This window comes from Rana temporaria, chromosome 9 (assembly GCF_905171775.1).
Source record: "Rana temporaria chromosome 9, aRanTem1.1, whole genome shotgun sequence".
Lineage (NCBI taxonomy): Eukaryota > Metazoa > Chordata > Amphibia > Anura > Ranidae > Rana > Rana temporaria.
Window position 1 is genome coordinate 90,831,091 of NC_053497.1, and position 16,652 is coordinate 90,847,742.

The following is a 16,652-nucleotide window of genomic DNA, read 5'->3' on the forward strand; positions in this document are numbered from 1 at the left end:
GCCATTGGTTAGAAAGGGATGCATTTTGGAGATGAAAAGGTTAATAAAGCAGGTGAAACATTAGGAAAGGGGCTGTCTGGTCTTTTAGGAGCTCCTGTCCTTTAATGTGCTTCAAATTGCTACATAGGATTGGTCACTCTGCATGTCCAAGATGGCAGAGTGACCAGACATCTTTCCCACAACTCTGCTTGAGTGACCTCCTGCAATTATCCTTACCTGGGGTCCCGTGTTTCCTGCGTTGCTGTAACAACTGCGGGTGCCTTCTAGATCCTCCGGCCGTGGGAAAGGGGGTAAGATGGGGTTCGCTGCACTCTGCAGTTGAGGACGTTGGAATATAGAGCCGAAAATGCTGAAAACAGATCCCGGCGAAATCATTCACATCATTGGCCTGGCGGAGGGGTCTGAGGGTAGAAATCCTACCACCTTTGTCAAGGAACTCCTGCGTTCCCCTCTTGCCTGTGGCCCAGTTGTCACCCTATTTTAGTGTGGCGAGAGCCCATTGGGTACCGCCGCAGCCGGGGCCACAGTGAGCCCCGCTACACAATTTTTATTTTCCGGCTTCTTAATTTCAGAGATCGAGATGAAGTTCCACGGGCCACGAGACTGGCGGGTGAGCAGACATACAAGAACAACCGGCTGCTGTGCTGATGTTCCCCCGACTACTCCGTGGGGACGCACAGAAGCTATGCCTGTCATTCGCACCAAGGGTATCAAATACAGTGTCCTGTTCCCAGCCAAGCTGAGGGTCATCGACGGAGAATCTGTCCGTTTTTTTTTTTACCTCACCGGAAGGCGTGGATGATTGGTTACAATCCCTGCCTCCGTATGGGTTGAAGATTTCCAGCTCAGTGCAAGAATGGTTGCTGCTTTCAAGGTTACTCCCACCGTCGTTGGACATGGGCATGGGGCTCTGTTTTCATGGAACCTTTATACTTCTGCAAATGCCGTTCTATTGGTTTGTCCCCAGTTTGTTTACTCTGCTGACCTATGAAGGGCACTACCCAATTATAACTATACAGGTTTTCTAAGTTTTGTGCCCCTGGCTTAGTCCAGGTGATCGCCCAGATTCATGTAATATTTTTCTGATCCAGCATCTCCTGATGGGAACTCTATGCACTTGCTACTTTTGTCAATAGGAAAGCAAGACTGAGGACTGTCATGGGGTGATTGCTCCTCAGCATTCTATTGCACGTCTCCCGAGTTATTGTTGCCTTCATGCTGGTTATAGGGGATCCAAGCGGCCTCACACTATGTGGGACTTGAGGGGTGGAAGGAATGGGGCCAAGCAAGGTTGGACAAATGGGTTTTTATCCCCATCTTTTTTTTTGAGTTCTTGTTTTTTATTTCTATATTAATGTCCCTTTGAAGCTTCGAATGTGTGTTCTCCACGATGTACAATATATTATGCTGCAGACTTGGGTTGTTGCTGGGCGTGGGGTGGTCCTACACGGGCAGATCTGGGAGTATGGTGCCCCTTGGGGGGCTGGAGCATATGTTCCCTCGTTCACCTTGTACTTCATTTATATGACACTGGTACAATGTCAAAGATATTGGTATTTTCTTAACTCGCCTATTAAGCGATCTCTAGAGTTTAACAATCTTAAAAAAATACAACCCTCAGGATTTGTATTCTGCAGAATGCGCATCTTGTAGTATTCCGCATACTAGGCCTTAAGTGGGCATGGGTTGGTTTGCATTACCATGCAAACGTACTCTAGCTACTCCGGGGGGGGTTAGTGTCTTTGTGCACAGATCGCTTCCTTTTCAGCTTCTGGATGTCAGGACAGACCCAGCGTGTCGCTATATTGTGATGCATATCTTAATTGCAGATTCTCCCTCGATTTTGGTGGGCCTTTACTTGCCTCCTTCAGCTGAAGTCTCTACTTGCTGCCATTATGCAAATAGTGCTCGACTATGATGTACTCTTAGTGGGGGATTTTAATACGAATCCTCTGGATCTTGACAGGCTCTCCCCCGCTTCCCGGAGATCCCCCAGCTTGGCCCAGTGGGTGAACACGTGTGCTCTTCTGGATGTCTGGCAACACTTTCACTCTACCCTTCGAGAGTTTTCGTGTCACTCTGCATCCTTCTGTACGTTCTCACGCATTGACCTAGTTTTGCTACCCAGACCTTGCTGCGTAGAGTATCGGAGCCACTATCCTCCCTAGGTGAATTTCTATTTATGCAGCGGTGAGCCCACCTGGGGAGTGGTTGTGGAGACTGTCTAGATACTGGATAGAGGACCCCGCTGTTCAAGGGCAAGCAGGAGGGAATTTGCCAGTATTGGTTGTGTAATGTGAAGTCTACTACCCTGTGATAACATGGCATGCCTTTAAGGCTTGGACTCAGGGAGTGTACATTTCCCCATTGCAGCTGCTCATAAGGCATCTGCGAAATCCCTGGACGAGTTGGAGAAGGAGGGTAGTCCAAAGGAGGGAGCTCATGTAGACAACCATAATACTTATGGAGTTTGCTCTTAAAACAGGTGTCCTTGCTTTGAGTGGACATGATGTAGAAGTCTTGGATCAATACTGCGCAGATAATTTTTGAACATGGCAATAAGAATGGTAGGTTGTTGGTGTGGTTAGTCAAGCGTCAGTTTGCTGCAACGTATAATAGTGGTATTATTGCCCTAGGGGGTGGACTACTGCGGTCACCCGCTGACAAATAACCGTTTTCTTCGCTACTACCGACACCTGTACTCCTCTCGTGTTGTGATTCGGTAACTAGTTCCGACCTAGATTTGGATATCACCCTGGAAGAAGTTCAGCTAGCTATAACTCAACTTAAGCCTGGTAAGACCCTGGAGGTGGATGGTCTTCCCACTGAGTTTTATTCCCAACAGCTAGATCTACTTGCTCCTTTGTTTGCACAGTTCTATACTTTGGGAGCCTTGCCTGATTCCATGTCCATAGGTTGGCTAGGTCAACCCCAACTTCCGGTGTGGTGGGTTGGCACTACCGTATATCAGGGTCCATTTTTCGGCGACTGTCTTGGTTACTGTTAGGTGGTATACACTCTGTTGGGCTAATGCAATGGCGTGCCTTGAGGATGCCATTTTGAGATCTCTTCACGAGCTGGGGGATTTAGTTTACTGGGGGCCTCGGCATATCCCAATTTGCCATGTCCCACTAAGACCACTCTTAGGGTCTGGGCGGTAGCTAAGAGCAGACTTCGCAAACCCGATAGATGGTCCCCCTTTAACCCATTGTGGGGAAGATCAAACTTTCTGCATCTCCTTTCCATCCCTGATCCTCAGCTTTGGGCTAGACATGGGGTCAGGACTCTGCATGACATTTTCAGGGCAGGCACACTTTCTTTTGCAAAACTCAGGATGGAGCGTATGTGGGACCAGTGAAGGGCTGACATACCTGATCTGGACAGAGAGGACAGCATTAAATTACGGATCTCATCTTGGGACAAGTTAACCACTTGAGACCCGGACCATTATGCAGGTTAAAAGGACCTTGTCCCTTTTTGCAATTCCACACTGCATCGCTTTAACTGACAATTGCGCTGTCGTACGACGTGGCTCCTAAACAAAATTGGCGTCCTTTTTTTCCTCACAAATAGAGCTTTCTTTTGGTGGTATTTGACCATCTCTGCAGTTTTTATTTTTTGCGCTATAAACAAAAATAGAGCGACAATTTTGAAAACAATTCAATATTTTTTTCTTTTTGCTATAATAAATGGCCCCAAAAATATATATAAAAAAATATTTTTTCCTCAGTTTAGGCCGATACGTATTATTCTATTTATTTTTGGTAAAAAAAAAAAAAACGCAATAAGCGTTTATTGATTGGTTTGTGCAAAAGTTATAGCGTTTACAAAATAGGGGATAGTTTTATGGCATTATTAATCTTTTTTTTTTTTTTTACTAGCAATGGCGGCGATCATCGATTTTTTTTCGTGACATCGACATTATGGCAGACACATCGGACACTTGACACATTTTTGGGACCATTGTCATTTTCACAGCGAAAAGTGCTATAAAAATGCACCGATTACTGTGAAAATGACAATGGCAGTGAAAGGGTTAACCACTAGGTGGCGCTAAGGGGTTAAGTGTGCCCTAAGGGAGCGATTCTTACTGTAGGGGGGCGTGGCTGTAGGCGTGACGTCACTGATCGTCGGTCCCTATATCAGGGAACAGACGATCAGTGTCACTGCCACAGAGAAGAACAGGGAAGTTGTGTTTACCCACAGCTCTTGTGACCCGATCGGGACACCGGCGGCGATCGGGTCCGCGGTCACGGAACTTTGAACCGGGTCGCGCAACCCACGGCTCTTAAAGGCGACATATAGGTGCGTGCCTGTGCCCAGTTGTGCCATTCTGCCGACGTAAATCGGCGTTAGGCGGTCCTTAAGTGGTTAATACAAATAAATTCTTGCATAGGGTGTACTACACACTTCAGAGACTACACAGGATATAGCCCCAGAATGTACCCGCTGTGGGGGAGATGTAGGTACCCATCTTCATATGTTCTGTAGCTTTCCAAGGTTGGCTCGCTTCTGGGGAGAGGTGGTAGAGCTCATGAAGATCCATCTCCAGCTGACCCTTCCGAATACCCACGAGTTGCTCCTACTAGGTATCCACAATGATGTCCAAAGGACTAGCCATACTAAGTAGAGGTCGACCGATATGGGTTTTTCTCTGGCCGATGCCGATATTTGGAAATCGGGGCGGCCGATGGCCGATATGTGTTGCCGATTTTTGCGGCCGATATTTTAGGCCAATTTTTTTTTCCCCTCATCTCAAAAAACCTAGGGTGGAGAGGTGGGGAGGAGAGAATTGTTTAGGGTGGAAAGGTGGGGTGCAGCCTGTCAGTGCCCCACCAGTGCAGCCCATCAGTGCCACCTCATTAGTGCCAACCAGTGCAGCCTATCAGTGTCCAGTGCCACCTCATTGGTGTCTCAGTGCCACCTCATCAGTGCCCACCAATGCACCAGTGCATCCCATTATTGCCCACCAGTGCATCACCTCATCAGTGCCAACCAGTGCATCACCTCATCAGTGCCAACCAGTGCATCACCACATCAGTGCCAACCAGTGCATCACCACATCAGTGCCCACCAGTACAGCCCAATGTCCTTCACTGCCACCTCATCAATGCCCACCAGCGGAGCGCTCCAGGCTCCGTTCCATCTCCTAGCCTAGCACAAGAAAGCTCCATTTGTCCCTGACGTCTTGCCCCGCCTCTGTTTACAATCCCCAGAATGCAGAGCGGGCCTTGTAACAGCCAATCGGCGGCCGCTGCCAACATCCTCCACTGGTCAGAAACGATTGGTTATACATGACATGTGGATTGTTTTACATTGAAGTGAGTCCAATATTTTTTATTAATAAATTCTTTATGGAAAACACGACACCGTTACGCATCGTTCGCTTTTCCCTGTAACGTTCGAGAGATTCTAGATGAGACTATCGGCAGATTGGGAGCGTTTAAACAAATGTGGTGAAACATTTATATTGCTTGGCTGACCTTCCTTGTGTGGGGGTCCATGGTGCCATCTTTCCATTGAAGCATTCTGTTTAGTGCCTTTGCTGACCACATTTCTTGAGCACTTTAGAACTACTGTATATTGAAAGGACTTGATAGTCTTTCCTTAGTGGGGAATTGGATGTCACAATCTGATTATTGCTTTAGCGCTGCAGTTTTATTACATTTTGTATATCTATACCTCTGCCTACAAGCCCCAGAATGCAGCGCGGGCCGGTAACTGCCTAACCTTGAGTGCGAAACGCGTCGGCTGTCCTGTTTTTGTGATTGCTGTGATATTGCATGTTCAGTGGAAAATAAAGACAACTTTATTTTAAGTTATTTTGGAGTGCGGCTGTCCATATCCTTCTCTTCAGTCTACTATAGCATCAGGAAAGGCAGCGGCTTCGGCCTAGCTCCGGAGCCGTGGCACCGCTAGCGACCATGGTAAATATCGGCCTAATTTGGATGAAAATGGGCCGATGCCGATATCTCCAAAACGGACAAATATCGGCCTGCCGATATATCGGTCGGCCTCTAGTACTAAGTTTGTTAATCTCATACTTGTTTTACCATGCTAAAAAAATTAATTACCCCACCCCCGTAGCTTCCTGTAAAAAGTCTATAGGAATTGCCCTAAGAAATTTGACAGGGTGTGGCAGCCATGGATCGCATGGGCGGCCGTTTACCTAATGCAGTGGCTGCTATGCCCTCTCACTCAACTTTTAATGTTTTTTGGCACACAGGCAATGTTGTAGCAGGACTTTCATATTTTATTGTGCTTTTGTATATGCTCTGTTATGATAACTATGCTCTGCATTTGTTGTTCATGTATACCATATTTTTGTTTATTGAAACAAAGGCATAATACAAGAATTCCAAAATGGAAATAAGGAATTTTTTTATTTTTTTTTGTAACAAAAACAGAAACACCTCACCTAAACAGTTTTTTCACACCAAATCCAGCCACATCTACCAGTGTTTGGGCTTTTATTTCTTTGACCAAAATGTTAATTTATTCTGGCCATTGAAATAAAAAATTAAAGTGGAGTTCCGTGCCCCCCCCCCCCCTCAGCAAAAAAAAATAAAAGTCAGCAGCTACACATACTGTAGCTGCTGACTTTTAATATTAGGACACTTACCCGTCCTGGAATCCAGCGATGTCTGCAACCCATCCAGTGTCACTGACTGCATCTAAAATTATGCAGCTCCTAAACTCCCCTAAAAGGTCTGTGTGTGCATGGACATATAGGCTTTTATTGAGGTGTGTTCAGGGGCTTTGGCGGAAAAAGCCAAAACCCCCAAAATCTTAGTTTGGAAGAAGCAGATTATAGGAGGAGGTCTTAGGATGTAGATATACTGTTCAATTATCGGTTTACATGTACTTTGGCTTACAACCTACAAATCTGTATAACAGGCTGTAAAATTAAACAATAGTAACTCAAATTGTGGTTACAAACAACTAAAACTACACTATAGTTTTCATACAGCACATCTATCAGACTATACTGCATTTGTCAAACCTGATTCACTGCCTTCAAATATGAAGCAATCGGTCTTGAATATGGAGATGTGTACTTTAGTATACTGACAAAAAACTGCCAAGAATTACTTCCACATCACAGGGTGGTTTACTTTCCAAAATGCCTCTTCCATATACACTGTTTAGGCAAGGTTATAGCTCAGACGAGAGAGAGATAGATAGAGAGACAGTTGACCAGTTGGTAGGTGTTGTAAAAGATAGGGACCGGAAAATGGAAAAATCAGGAAAAAAACTGATATGGCAACGACATGAATGCTGCATGAACACATGGGTGACTTGTGGAAATTTTTTTTTTTTTTTTATCTAGAATAATCTGGGAGATAAAAGCCAATATATGTTTGTCCGATTCTTTTGTTCTAGCTAAAATGAATAAGACCCACTTTAGTGAGTTGTACAAAATGGTAGATAATATGACTTGGTCTTACCTACCTCATTACCATACATCATAAGGTGATGCGTTGTGATAAGGGCTTTGAATACTACAACCCAGCTACCATTGGCAGTCCGTTCAAAGAGTGTATCAGCAAGCTGTGGTATATTAACGTTCATTTCATTTGTGCACTGGATAAGATCTGTAAAAAAAAAAAAAAAAAGTAAATTAAATACACTGCAAAAAGTAAATAGCTATGGTGACCTCTTTAGCACTAAAACCAATCAAGGAAAATAAAAAAAAGGGAGTATCAAAATATTAACACAGACTCGTTTTAATTTAGTATAATTCCCTAATATACGTCCCCCACAAAAACAAACACGGTTTAAAGATATTGATTCCATACTCCTTTACATTCCTTTGGTACACGAAAACAAAAATAAATAAAATAAAAACTTTCCCTAACGATATTACAACTGGGCTCCAGGGGGTGGGCCAGAGTCCAGCATTCGTGTCAATGGATGCAAATGCTGGACTGCAAGGTAACCCCCCAGGGGAGTGCTTCTCCTAGGGGGGGGGGGGTTAGCTGAAGCGGGGGAGGAGCCGCAGAGTGATCCCAGAAGTCGAGAATCTGGGCCACTCTGTGCAAAATGAGCTGCACGCTGGAGGCAAGTATGACATGCTTTTTTTTTTTAATAACAAACACACAAGACTTTACAAATCACTTTAACATTCTAATTCTTCAGAAGTCTTATTATGCCTCCCAATTGGTTTACATTCCTTGGTGGCACTTCCCACAACTAAAGAACACATCCACTGCTACAGAAGCTGTCGTATCCTCAACTGGCGAATCTCACACAGATGTGCACAACCACTGGAATTGAGATTTTAAATGTATCCCCAATAAACCAAAAATTCACCAATGTATCCCTTCCAAGCCACCCATTTCATTCAATCTTTGCTTTCACATTTTTCTTACTCATTAGCCGACGGTCTACAAAAGACACAGAAGGGTCTGAAAAGATGTTTATCAATTATACAGGTGCATCTCAAAGAATGTATATCATTTTTTTATATATTTCAGTAATTCAATTCAAAAAGCGAAACTCATATTATATAGATTCATTACACACAGAGTGGTACATTTCAAGCATTCCTTTCTTTTAATTGTGATCATGACTTGCAGCTAGGGAAAACCACAAATTTCAGTATCTCGGAAAATTTGATTATTACACAAGACCCCAAAAAAAGGGAGGATTTTTAATACAGAAATGTGGGATTACTGAAAAGTATGTCCATGTACAGTATAGTACGCACTCAATACTTGGTCTGGGCTCCTTTTGCATTAATTACTCCATCAATGCGGTATGCCGTGGAGGCAATCAGCCTGAGGCACTGATGAGGTGTTATGGAAGTCCAGGTTGCTTGGATCGCGGCCTTCAGCTCATTTGCATTCTTAGGTCTGGTGTCTCATCTTCCTCTTGACGATACACCACAAATTCTCTATGGGGTTTAGGTCAGACAAGTTTGCTGGCCAGTCAAGCCCAGTGACACCATGATCATTAAACCATGTATTGGTACTTTTGGTAGTGTGGGCAGGTGCAAATTCATGCTGGAAATTAGGGGTGTAACGGATCAAAAAACTCACGGATCGGATCGATCCTCGGATTAGGAGTCACGGATCGGATCATTTTCGGATCAGCGCAAAAAAAAAAAAAAATGTGTGTGTGTTATATATATATATATTATATATATATATATATATATATATATATATACACACATACACACACACACATACATTTCACGGGTGGATTAAAGAGGAAGCAGGTGAGGCTGTTTGGGACTTGTTAAAAGTACAATCTTGATGTTTTTACAATATATATATATATATATATATATATATATATATATATATATACACATATACACATATATATATATATATACACACATATATATATAATTATATATAGCTGTAAAAACATCAAGATTGTACTTTTAACAAGTCCCAAACAGCCTCACCTGCTTCCTCTTTAATCCACCCGTGAAATGTGCTCTCCCCCCCCCCTCCTCCTCTCACACTAGTGCTTCTCTGCTACTATTCCCTCTCCATGTCGGCTTGCCAGAGCCCAGTGCACAGCGTGACACGCCTCCCCGGGGAGGCGTGTCACGCTGGGCTCTGGCAAGCAGACTGGGTGGAGCAAGATCGCTCCGGAGCTAGGCCGAAGCCGGGGACTTTCCTAGGCCTAGGCTCCGGAGCGCTCCGCGGATCGCGGGGTGTGCCGATCCGAACGGGGTGGCCCGTTCGGATCACGGATCGGTGACGATCCGTTACACCCCTACTGGAAATTGAACTCAACATCTCCATAAAGCTGGTCAGCAGAGGAAAGCATGAAGTGCTCTAGAATTTCCTGATGGAGGGCTGCACTGACTTTGGACCTGATAAAACACAGTGGACCAACACCAGCAGAGGACATGGCTCCCCAAATCATCACTGACTGTGGAAGCTTCACACCGGACCTCATGTGACTTGGATTCTGTGGCTCTCCACTCTTCCTCCAGACTCTGGGACCTTGATTTCCAAATGAAATGCAAAATTTACTTTCATTTTAAAAGAGGACTTTGGACCACTGAGCAACAGTCCAGACCTTTTTCTCCTTAGCCCAGGTAAGACGCTTCTGACGTTGTCTCTGGTTCAGGAGGGGCTCGACACAAGAAATGTGACAGTTGTAGCCCATGTCCTAGATACATCTGTGTGTGGTAGCTCTTGAAGCACTGACACCAGTCGTAGTCCACTACTTGTGAATCTCCCCCAAATTGTTGATAGGCCTTTGCGTCACAATAATCTCAAGGCTGCGGTTATCCCTGTTGCTTGTGCACCTTTTTCTACCACACTTTTTTCTTCCACTCAACTTTCCATTAATATGCTTTTACCTTTTAAAACATACCCTCCTTGAGGAGGGCGTCAATGACTGTCTTCTGAATAAAATGAAATCCCCATGATTGTGTAAACCTACTGAACCAGACTGAAAGACCATTAAAAAAAAAAATATTGCAGGAAACATTTATGCCTCGTAGACACGATCAAGATTCGCAGAAAAAAAAAAAAATGTGATGCAAGCTTTTTGTTGTGAATTCTGACCATGTGTATGGTGGTGGGCATCCCTGGTGGTCCAGTGTGGGTATCCTTGGGGGGGCTGCACTGATAATCGATCAGCACAAACCCCCCCTGTCAGAGGAGCAGCCGATCGGCTCTCCTCTACTCGCGTCTGACAGACGCGAGTGAGGAAAAGCCGATCACTGCCTCGAATTGTTTACATTGTGATCAATGTCTCCGCCAGAGACTCTTTACCTAGATCGGTGTTGTGGGGTGTCAGACTGACACCCCACAACAACGATCGCCACGATGCGTGCCCCCGGGGGCGCGCAGTGGCTCAATATCCTGAAGACATCGGGTCAGGATATAGAAACCACTTTGCCGCCATCTTTTTGCAATAGGGCGGGCGGCAAGTGGTTAAATACTAACACAAGCTCCATAGGTCTAAAAAAATAATACAAATTTAATATGGGTACAGTGTTGCATGACCGCTCAATTGTCATTCAAAGTGCGATAGCACTGCAAGCTGAAAACTGGCCTGGGCAGGAAGGGGGTGAGAGTGCCGGTAGGCAAGTGATTAACATGTGAAAAAAAACACTTTAGCTCTACTGCTGGTAAGCAGCAGAGCTAAAGGTTTTTTTTTTTTTTTTTTTCTCCATGTGTCATGCATCTGTAAAGATACACATCGGGGCGACATAAGAGAAGGGGCTTGGTCGTTGAAAATAAAGCTTTGTTAGTTTAAACTACCTAGTAAAGATGTCTATACTTACCTATGCTGATGGTGTTTCGGACCAGTCACCAGATCTCTCCAGCAGCTGGCTTCAGGGAAGAGGAGGGACAGCTTTAAACCCAAAATGTAATATACTGCAGCTTACCAGTCATTAGATGTGATGGCTGCATGTTTAATTTTTTTCCCCCCCCTTTTTCTGTTTTCACCAGGTTACCTGGCCAGTAACACACCTGCATTAAAGTGTGCCTACTCTGGATGAATTAGCAGAGGGGACACCTCTGAACAGCAGCAAATTTAAAATTAATGTTTGCTTTTGAATTTAATACAGCTTTTACGAATAAAACCTTCCAGTGTGTTCTCTCCCTTTCCCTTATACTTGCCCGACTCCAGCGTAGGTCAAGCACTGTGCCTGTCTGATGGTCTCTCCTCTCCCTCACACGCTTGGCCCAGAGCAGCGGGAACCTTTGGCTCCTGTTGCTGTCAGCCAAATCCTACGCTGTGCGTTTATAGACAAACACAGTCCAGCTCAAGAAAATAGCGGCTTGCGATGAGGGCAAACACAGGACAGGAAAAGCCACGATCTCTAGTGGGCGGCCCCAGAAGAGGAAGCATGGGGCGGCTCGGTGCAATGTGCAGGTTAAAGCGGGGGTTCACCCTGTTAAAAAAAAAAAGTTTTTTTTTATTAGACCATTAAATTCGGCATCGTAGCGCGAGCTACGGTATGCCGGTCTTACATTTTTTATGCCCGTACTCACTGTGCTATCGATGATTGAAGAATCCGGGGAATGGGCGTTCCTATGGTGAGAGAAGGTGATTGACGGCCGGCCCTGGCACGTCACGCTTCTCCGGAAATAGCCGAAATAGGCTTGGCTATTCACGGCGCCTGCGCATAGCCTGTGCGCAGGCGTCGTGAATAGCCGAGACCTACTCCGGCTGTCTTCGGGGAGCGTGACGTGCCAGAGCCGGCCGTCAATCATCCTCCCTCTCCATAGGCACGCCCATTCCCCGCGGGAGTCGGATTCTTCAATCATCGATACCACAGTGAGTACGGGGATTAAAAATTTAAGACCGGCATACCGTAGCTCGCGCTACGATGCCGAATTTAATGGTCTAATGATGGAAAGGAGGGTGAACTACCGCTTTAATAAAAAAAAGGAGGGATTAAAAAAAAAAAAAAAAAAAAAAAAAAAAAGCACTGACTGCATTAAAAACGTACCGAAAATGCACTGGAACGCGTCAAAAACGTGCATGCAAAAAAAGCACCTGGAACGCATCCGGATTGCGTTTATGGTGTGAACTGGCCCTTAAAATGTTTATTTAACCACTTCCATACAGGGCAGTTATACACACATCCATACCGGGCCTATTCAGGAACTTCTCTTCAACATGTACAAATCATATTTTTTTTGCTAGAAAATTGCACAGAACCCCCAAACATTATATATGTTTTTTTAGCAGACACCCTAGGGAATAAAATGACGGTCATTGAAACGTTTTATCTTGCACGCCATTTGCGCAATAATTTTTCAAACGCCTTTTTTTTGGAAAAAAATTGTTTCATGAATTAAAAAAATAACAAAACAGTAAAGTTAGCCCAATTTTTTTGTAAAATATGAAAGATGATGTTACACCGAGTAAATAGATACCTAACATGTCACGCTTTAAAATTGCGCACACTCATGGAATGGCGCCAAACTTCGGTACTTAAAAATCTCCATAGGCAACGCTTTGAAATTTTTTACAGGTTACCAGTTTAGATTTACAGAGGAGATCTAGTGCTAGAATTGTTGCTGGCGCTCTAACGCACGCGGCGATACCTCACATATGTGGTTTTAACGGCGTTTACATATGTCGGCGGGACTTGCGTGTGCGTTCGCTTCTGCGCGCGAGCTACTGGGGACAGGGGCGTTAAAAAATATATTTTTTATTTCTTTTTTTTTTTTTTTACATATTTATTAATTTTTTTACACTTTTTTTTATTTTTTTATTATCACTTTTATTCCTATTACAAGGAATGTAAACATCCCTTGTAATAGGAATGTGTGTGACAGGTCCTCTTTATGGAGAGATGCGAGGTCAATAAGACCCCACATCTCTCCTCCAGGCTGGAAAGCATGAAATCGGTGAAAAAAAATTCACCGATCTCATGCTTACGGTTGCTTAGCAGCCGCAATTGCGGCTTTGTTTACTTACGGGGACCCGGGCGTGACGTCATCACATCGCGCCCGGGTCCTCCGACGGTCATAGAGATGACTGGTGACCATCTGGTCACCAGTCATCTCTATGCTTCCTGCCAGCGCCGGACGATTCGTTCTCTGGGCCCCCGATGGCATGGGAGAGCCCGGAGAAGCACCGGATGGCGGCGGGAGGGGGGGGGGGGTGTCCCCTCCCGCCGCCTGTAAGAACGATCTAGCGGCGGAATCGCCGCTATGATCGTTCTTACGTTGTGCAGAATCGCCGGCAGGAGAGAAGGATATCTGAATGATGCCTCTAGCTGCAGGCATCATTCAGATATCCACCCGGAAAGCCCAGGACGTCATATGACGTCCTCCTGGATCGAGGAGGGGTTCCTGCCGCCGTCATTTCACAATGACGCGGTAAGGAAGTGGTTAAACAGAGGGAAGGAATAAAAAACCCAAAACAATGCTAAAAAAAAAAAAAAATCAAAATACACACTTTAAAATAAATTACTGTTCAAGAATAATTTTCCTAAAGAAAGAAATGACAAGCCAATAATACAAGCAGAAAATACTTCTATCTGACCACAGGTAGTTTCCAAATAATTTACCTGTTTCAAATGGAAACAGATTTCTAAAATGTGCCCATACTTGGAAAGAGATTTTCATCATATGCTAAATGTTTCGCAATAACTAATGACAATGCTGCGAACAGCTGCAACAGATAGCAAGAAGACACCAAAGACATTACTGTATAATGGTAGTTAGAAGCTGCTGTTGTCACAGTGTATGGGGTGAATGAAAGATGTACAGTAAAAGCTGCATACAGGATGAAATAGGCACCCAACAAAAAGGCCTCATGCACGCCGGGCATCTGACAAAGCCCATGACAGAACTCCTGGTAGGAAAATGCTGCTTAAAAAAATGCATTCTACTGGTCAGAATATTGACATACACTATCTGACAAAAGTAAGTACACCCCTCACATGTTGGAAAGATATAATAAAATATTCACAATGTGACAACACTGAAGAAATGACACTTTACTACAAAGTAGTGAGTGTACAGATTGTATAACAGTGAAAATGTGCAGTTCCCTCAAAATAACTCAGTACAGTCATTAATGTCTAAACCGCTGGCAACAAGAGTGAGTACACCCCTAAGTGAAAATGTGACACTCCTTAATTAAAAAAAAAAAATAGATCAAGATTTGATCTAGGTAAGTGCCAGGGTTAGTGTTTGGGTCAAGTAAAGGTCAAAGATAAAAAATCAGGGTCAGTACATTTTGGGCAAGATTTTTTTTTTTTTTTACAAAAAATTGTATCACCATCATTTATGTGATGAAAAAAAAAAAGACATTTTGTGAAGTAAAAAAACAACGTTTTTGAAACTTCAATTTTCAAAAACGACGTTGCCTACACACCATCATTTTTTCACAATGCTCTAGCAAAGCGCGGTTACGTTCAGCACTTTTTTCCATTGAAGCTCGCTTCATAACTTGCTTCTGAACATGCGCGGGTTTAAAAATGTCGTTTTAAACATTGTTTTTGCTACATACAGTGATTTTTTCTGAAACAAAAAACGACGTTTTGAAAAACGACCCAAAAAATTGAAGCATGCTTCAATTTTTTTTGTCGTTTTTCACAAGACATAAAACAACGTTTTCCCCCACACACGGTCATTTAAAAAAAATTTTCATCACAAAAAGTGATGGTGTGTACGGGGCATTAGTGTTTTATGTAGGACACAATAAAAAAGGAGGAAAATGTGCACGAATGTTTCTAGGCTGTACTATGGGTACAAACCTACACATATGTGGCATCACTTCAATTGTCAGGAGCAGGATAATTTATTCTGGGTTGTTCTTTGGTGGTAGGTTTTGGTAGCAATAAGAAATAAAAGAGCTAAATCTAAAAAAAAAAAATCAAGGGGGATCCATTACCATTTACCACCAACTGAAAGCCCAAGTTGTCCTGAAAATAATAAAATATACTTCACCTCGATGCCCAAAAGTAGTTTTAATGATATGTACAGTTTTACTAACACATCGTTGCAAAATTGTGCTTAGGCATATTTGTTTTGCCCTTAGGGGTGAAGGGTTTAAGCTCCATGTGTATGAGGTCATAAAGTGGTACATATTCTTTTTAGAGGAAATTTTTCTCAGGGGTCTCCAGCCTCAAGTACTTTAATTTGACTTTTCTAATGTACCCCAACTTAAAGTATTGACTGCAGTGTGCAAGTATAGCAGCCAGAAATCTAGCATTTTCTGTGCAAAGTCAGCAACAGCAGTCTAGAGATTTCCTCTATAGTAAACCTTCCCCATTTGGAAACCGTATAAAGTGCATAGATAAATATGTTCTTCAATCTATTTCTGACACTCAGGGAAGCCATAAATACCCTATAGAGCAAAAAACAAAAACAAAAAAAACACACTATAAATAGACCCTGTTACCGTGTTCATTACCAGCAAAGTGACAGTGTCTGTGTAAAGCCCACCCCCAACCACCTTATACTTACCGCCCAAGTGGTCCCATGCCACACCTTCTTACATGGCTGCCACTGATAAATACTCAGTGTCTAGCATTAGATGAAGCATGTGACCACCTTCCACGATGCAGTACTTGGGACTATAGGCCAATCACCAAGCCTGAGTGCCGTCACATGCCAAAGCTGTCACCGCTCCCTCAAAGCATTGATAACTAGTATTTAGATGACGTCTGCAATGAAGAAAGGAGCAAGGGCAGCACTGAAGTGGCAAGTAAAAAGTAGATGAGGGGTGGGCTTTACAAAAAGACTCTGTCTTCGACAGCTTTGGGACAAGGAAAGACGGCTTTTCAGGGCATTTCCAACATCATACTTGGTAGAATTAGGTTTCAGTCAAGAGTTATTTGTTTATACATATGTGCAACCACCTGGACATAGTGAATGGAAGCAATCTTATCACTTGAAATGAAGCCTGACATGAAAGAAAAAAAGAAAAAAAAAAAAATTGAAATTGTTCACCAAGGCTCAGGATCACAATAATTGACAACAAAATACATTAACAATAAAATTGTGTATGTATTTGAGTACAGTAAATATAAGTAAAAATATAGATAATTTTTAAAAGCCAAATTGTATAAGTGGCGATCTTTCTACTAATAATGAAAACTGAAATGGAGATCATGGTCCACATGTGCAAGCCCAGTGGAGTCTGTTTTGGGAACAAGCTGTGAACACCAAAGGTGTATACACAACAAAGAGGTAAATAGA

The 16,652-nt window shown here is 43.5% G+C and overlaps 1 protein-coding gene across 2 annotated transcripts in view; it reads right to left on the reverse strand.

Moving 5' to 3' along the window:
- Positions 1-16,652, reverse strand: part of LOC120913735 (phosphatidylinositol-binding clathrin assembly protein-like) — a 110,345-nt gene that overhangs the window by 71,983 nt on the left and 21,710 nt on the right. For both annotated transcript variants that reach the window (XM_040323916.1, XM_040323917.1), the window contains exon 2: positions 7,453-7,595. In XM_040323916.1, the coding sequence (XP_040179850.1) occupies positions 7,453-7,595 (143 nt within the window). The remainder of the gene's footprint in view (positions 1-7,452; positions 7,596-16,652) is intronic.